The 5,353-nt window shown below is 43.2% G+C and overlaps 2 protein-coding genes and 1 long non-coding RNA gene across 5 annotated transcripts in view; 2 read left to right on the top strand and 1 right to left on the bottom strand.

Moving 5' to 3' along the window:
* Positions 1-534: 534 nt before the first annotated feature.
* On the top strand, positions 535-2,279 carry LOC109537576 (CCR4-NOT transcription complex subunit 9). The gene is made up of 6 exons (XM_019904370.2): positions 535-1,000; positions 1,057-1,194; positions 1,247-1,424; positions 1,479-1,673; positions 1,731-1,822; positions 1,880-2,279. The coding sequence occupies exons 1-6, from the start codon at positions 870-872 to the stop codon at positions 2,055-2,057; spliced, it is 912 nt and encodes a 303-aa protein (XP_019759929.1). The 5' UTR covers positions 535-869; the 3' UTR covers positions 2,058-2,279.
* On the bottom strand, positions 2,273-2,846 carry LOC109537579. Its single transcript, XR_002171939.2, has 2 exons — positions 2,732-2,846; positions 2,273-2,476 (listed from the first exon to the last, which is right to left on the bottom strand). It is a non-coding gene; the product is annotated as an uncharacterized LOC109537579 (long non-coding RNA).
* Positions 2,748-5,353, top strand: part of LOC109537574 — a 4,523-nt gene continuing 1,917 nt past the window's right edge. The window contains exons 1-3 of one of the 3 annotated variants that reach the window (XM_019904367.2): positions 2,865-2,949; positions 3,009-4,277; positions 4,348-5,027. In XM_019904367.2, coding sequence (XP_019759926.1) covers positions 3,922-4,277; positions 4,348-5,027 — 1,036 coding nt within the window. In that variant the 5' untranslated portion in view covers positions 2,865-2,949; positions 3,009-3,921. Of the gene's footprint in view, positions 2,950-3,008; positions 4,278-4,347; positions 5,028-5,353 lie in introns of those variants that run through there. The other 2 variants (XM_019904369.2, XM_019904368.2) reach the window with 2 other exon arrangements.

The raw sequence follows: 5,353 nt of genomic DNA on the forward strand, positions 1-5,353 counted from the left end.
ATAAATTAAAATATAGAGATTGCAGCCAGCACCCGTCCATCATCTAGTGTCTCATTTACCCTAACGTGGTGTATACTTGACTAATTCGCGAAAGCCTTTATCCTTTGACATTCCCACAGTGATGCTAGATCGGTAAAACTTAAAAAATTCCCGCTTTCCCTAGATTTTCAAAAAAAAAATAAAAACAAAAATGTTAAGTGAAGCAAAAAAGGTAATTGAAACGGTAAATTAGGAAATTTAAAGTGTAAGAAAATGGAACTCATAATTTTGCTTCAATTTGTATTGTTCTTATTTATGCTTTTAAATTCAAGCTTTAATTTAATTAAGTATTTGACAAAGTTTATGTAGTAGTCGATGGGGCAGTTGCAAATCACACTCACTGCAGGTGTATTGGTTTTTGCATCAATACAATTCAAAAATTTCGAAAATCTCGATAATTATAACAAATCCTTTTCCTTTTGCCTGAGCAAAAGCCCTAGAACTAGGGAAAAATTCCCTAGTCTGGCATCACCACCATCCCAGAGAATCTCGGTGACATTCGCAGATCACACAGTAACCTTTGTGATCTGTGGTGACATTGACGTTACTACAACAACACAAGTGTGCGAAAGGTAGTGTTTTGAGTTAAAAGTAGTGTATTTTAGTGTGTTTTTTTGGTGCGTGTGTATAATTAAGGGCACAACAAGTCGTTATATCCGCATTGATTTGCCAATCCAACAATTAGGTTATCCCCAATTCTTTTCTCGCTTCATTCAGCCCACCCGTTTAAGGGCTTGTCGGCATCTTGTGGCATCCAGAGCTAGTTTGGTAACGGTATCAGGTGACTGGGGCCCCATGTCCGGTGCTGAATGAGCTAAGTTGGTGCTTTTATGGTGTTATTCAAAGACATGAGTTCCCAACAGAGTCCATCAAATTCAACGTTTGAGCGTGAGAAAGTGTTTCAATGGATTTTGGAGTTGACCAGTCCAGAGACTAGAGAAAATGCCCTGTTTGAACTTAGGTAAGCAGGTTATCTGGTAGGGAATGGGAACTGTCTACAGGTCATGTTAAATTTAGTAAGAAAAGAGAAATTGTGGCCGACTTGGCTCCAATGCTATGGAACAGCTTTGGAACGATTGCCGCTTTGCTGCAAGAGATTCTCATCATCTATCCAGCGATTAATCCTCCCACGTTGACGGCGCATGAATCCAATAGGTGCGTGTTTAATGAAAAAGTAACCGGTTGAGTAACTAGTGAGTTTTTTAAGGGTTTGCAATGCTTTGGCCCTTCTGCAATGTGTAGCGTCGCATCCAGAGACCAGATCCAACTTTTTAGTGGCGCATATCCCGCTCTTTCTTTATCCATTTTTGCACACCGTGTCCAAAACCAGACCATTTGAGTACTTGCGCTTAACAAGTCTGGGCGTTATTGGCGCTTTAGTTAAGGTAGGACTAAAGGCAGTTTTTTTTATTGGGAAAGTGCACAGGGCTTTTTTCCAGACCGATGAACAAGAAGTGATTACTTTTCTGTTGACGACGGAAATTATTCCACTGTGTCTCAGGATAATGGAAACGGGATCGGAACTCAGCAAGACAGTAGCTACGTTCATCTTACAGAAGATTCTTTTGGACGAGAGCGGATTGTCTTACATTTGTCAGACCTATGATCGATTTAGTCACGTGGCAATGATCTTGGTGCGTTGAGACGCAGGTGTTAATAACTAATGTTTTAGTTTACTCACTGGTTTTTAGGGCAAAATGGTTCTATCTTTAGCCAAGGACCCTTCTGCACGATTGTTGAAGCATGTTGTCAGGTGTTACTTGCGACTATCCGATAACCCAAGGTAGATTGCTCAAGAGCCTGGATGGGTGGCGTTTCTAATAGCCTTTGGGGGTTTCAGAGCACGTGAAGCTCTTCGGCAATGTCTTCCTGATCAGTTGCGGGACAGCACGTTCAACAACTGCCTTCAAGAAGACAAGTCTACTAAGCATTGGCTGCAGCAGTTAATAAGGAACTTAGACTCAACAGCAGCTAGTGATCCCAGACAAGTGGGCATGTCGCCATTGGCTACACAGTAAAGTGGACGAGCGAATGAGGCACAATTTGCGTATCGGAATAGTTGCATTGTAACATCTCCTTGATTAATTTAATTATAAGTGTGGCCCGATTGATTCATTTTTTGTCTACATGGTGGTAATGCTGTGCGTTTTTTTCTAAAGTTAGTGTGTACAGAAACGCGATAGAGAGCAGGATTGATGTAAATTAGAACGAGGTTTACATTATTAAACCGATGTAATTTTTTTGCGCATTTTATTGGTCGTGTGCACATAAAAATTCCCTTTGCAATTCCTCTATCCGCCGCAATTACATTTGATGGTTCGCTGATTCCAACTGATGCACGTTTGAACCAGCACGTGAACTCCCCTTATAAGATTTCAGTGGCGTGGTGGGCCTGGGGGGTGCGGCCCAGGGCCTGGAGGTGGATGTGGACCAGGACCTAAAAAATATTGTTTTTAATTTGCGTGCAATGCAAAGCAATGATGTGCTGTTTAGAATAATGATAAGTGAGGAATGTCGGCACTCGAAATATTTCCAGCAAATATCTAAGATAACACAGATTAAGGCCTCGGCCAAAAGACGAAATTCCCTTCGATGACCCCCTAATTTTCGCACTAATGGTTGAAAATAGTTCACTGTTTAATCCAGTGTTTTTTTACAGTGATTTGCAACTGATGATGAGCGCAACACTTACCGCTATGGTGAGGAGGACCTGGTGGCCCTGGGGGACCGGGAGGGCCGGGGGGCCCACGGCGATGAGGATCGTGAGGCGGCGGAGGCGGAACCATTTTTCCAACTATGATGAGAACCAAAAGCCACCCGGTTTTAATGGTGGCAACCTGGAATACGGCGAGGTGAGCTTTCTGGAAAATGGTCAATTATTTCTTCTCCTCTAAGCGAGCTTCTAGACGAGTAAGTTCATTTAAAGGCGCAAAAATCAGGAGTTAACTCCATTTTATTGAAAATTTTAGGCTTGAAGTGTTGGCAATTGAGTCTTAAAAAAGTCGCCAGTCGCCACTCGCTATTCTTTCGAAAAACTTTTCTAGACAAGAGTTTTCACATCTGGGTCCAAAAACTGAGAATTTTATGCGATTTTATTGAAAATTTGATCGTTTCAAGCCTCAAGTGTTCCTTAAGGATTCGGAACTTCCAAAATTTCCCAACTCATGCTTCACTGTCTAAAAGTGCCATTTAGTTCTCTCTCTGCTCTAGCGCAATTTATTCCCGAGAAATGAGCAAAAACGTGACGAAAAACATGAAATTTTGCCCCAATCTTAGAGAGCGCACATTCAGCTTGCATAAAACATTGAACTTGAAACTTGATTTCAACATTCTTTTAAGCGAGAACTATTGGAAATCGACCGGAGAAATGGTACGAATTTTTAAAAGAGGGCGAACTTTTTTCTTTCTTTACTGCTTTCGATCTGCCGTGTGAATGGAAGTGGAACTCATGCAAAGAGAGCGAGCTTTTGAAAAATTCCTAAAAATAGTGAACAATTTACGTTCAATAAGGCAAAATCCCGCATTTAAAATGTTGGGAATTAAATGTTGTTTAAAGAATGCAACTTCCATAAGCAAAAGAGTTTCGAATCGACATTTGAAACTACGAGACTAAAGGAAAACTACAGGATTTCGGCCCACTGCACTCGCCATAAACATTCCAAATTAATCATCCAGGTGCGGAGCTGCAAGATAAGATAAACCTTCCAATATATCAATTGCGCAATGATGGATTGCACTAAGGAAAATGACGGAATTTTATATTAATAGACGTGGAAATGATGACTCAATGCATGTGCCCTAAACGATCCTTTTAGCCCTAATCTCTGCCCATCAGAACACCAGTAGAGCCATTGCGGAGCGTTTTAGGCAGCATAATCTAAAATGCTGCTGGGAGCTGTGGTGTTTTTGCTTGCTCTATTGGGTGTTGAGGGCAAAATACGCATCCAACTGCCCACGTCCTCTCAGTGTTTACGCGAGGTTTTAGCCCATGTGGGACCCACAAGATCAATTCAGATCCTTTCAGGCGATTACGCTGATTTGAAGGGGCAAACCTTGATTGGGGCCCCCAGCTTAGCTGAAGCTCCGCAAGTATACTGGATTGCTTCGCAATCCAGTGAACAGCTCAATGTCACCTTAAAAGCCCTAGTTGAGGCTCCTGAGTACAAATCAGCTACGTTCGTTATTGTCGCTGATCCAACCACTGAGCAAAGTGCAGTGGACATTCTCTGGAAGTTCCGGTAGATGGTTTAATCGGGATCACAGTACATTGCGTATTTAAACCATCACTCTTTTGATATTTCGTTGCAGATTGCTGGATTCTCTAGTAGTGAGCTCGCAAGGCATCTTCACAGTGGCATTGATCAAATGTGGGGCCACCGTAAGGGCAAAGAAAGTGGGCAGTTGCACCAGCCCCGACCTGCAGGAGTTCGACTTCAAGCAAGCCTTCCTGGGATGCCCCTTAAAGGTCCTGTGGGTTCGCTATCCGCCCTACATGTACGAGCCCAATCAAACGTCCGGCTGGAAGGGGATTTTTGTGGATTTCCTGGAAGCAGTGGGCCACGGTTTGCAACGTCCAATCCAACTGGCTCCAAGCGATGCCGACTATCTAGACGAAGTCTACCAGGGCTACAGCTACGATTCGGTGTTGCGAGACCTTCAGGAGGCCGATTTGTTTATCGGCACTGCCGACACCAGAACGGCCGAGCTTTTCTATTTATCGCCCATTATAGTGAGCGATTACGTAACAATGCTGGCGCCTAGAGCTTTGGTGGACTATTGGAGCCACCTCAGACGAGCTCTGAGTCTCACGCTGCTGATCCTGTTCGGGGCGATGTTTTTCTCAATGGCTGCGGTGCTGTTCGGATTGAGCCAATTGAGGGATGGAGCGAGCCGAGTTGCTGATATAGTGATGCTGCTCTATGGGGTCTCGATGGGTTTGAGCGGCCATGCGAGGCTTTCGGACTATTCGCCGCTGAGGCTTTTCCTGGGTAAGCGAACTCCAGCTCTACATACTTTCTCCACATCGAATTTGCATTATTTTTTTACGGGAGAATGTGTAAAAAATGTTCGTTTTGTCGACGCAAAAATGTTTGTCGAAATCGTATCCATCTGGATTGGGAAGTTCTGTTGCGAGCAAGTAAAAATCTGTTAGTTTGGAAAGTGATTATGTGCGTCTGCCACACCGCTGCAAATGGAGGGTTGAGCTCAAATGCAGCAATTAAAACTTCTTGAATTCAAGCATTTTTTGGGAAAACTGCCAACATTTTCTTATCGATGGCTCACTTTCTAAAAAGGCCATTTATTTCTGTCTAGA

This window comes from Dendroctonus ponderosae, unplaced genomic scaffold (assembly GCF_020466585.1).
Source record: "Dendroctonus ponderosae isolate FM_Combo_2020 unplaced genomic scaffold, Dpon_F_20191213v2 Dpon_F_20191213_11, whole genome shotgun sequence".
Classification (NCBI taxonomy): Eukaryota; Metazoa; Arthropoda; class Insecta; order Coleoptera; family Curculionidae; genus Dendroctonus; species Dendroctonus ponderosae.

Coding starts and splice junctions, on each gene's coding strand:
- LOC109537576 (XM_019904370.2), top strand. CDS start 870: ATGGTGTTATTCAAAGACATGAGTTCCCAACAGAGTCCATCAAATTCA. Junction 1,425..1,478: donor TTATTGGCGCTTTAGTTAAG/GTAGGACTAAAG, acceptor GCTTTTTTCCAG/ACCGATGAACAAGAAGTGAT. Junction 1,674..1,730: donor GTCACGTGGCAATGATCTTG/GTGCGTTGAGAC, acceptor ACTGGTTTTTAG/GGCAAAATGGTTCTATCTTT.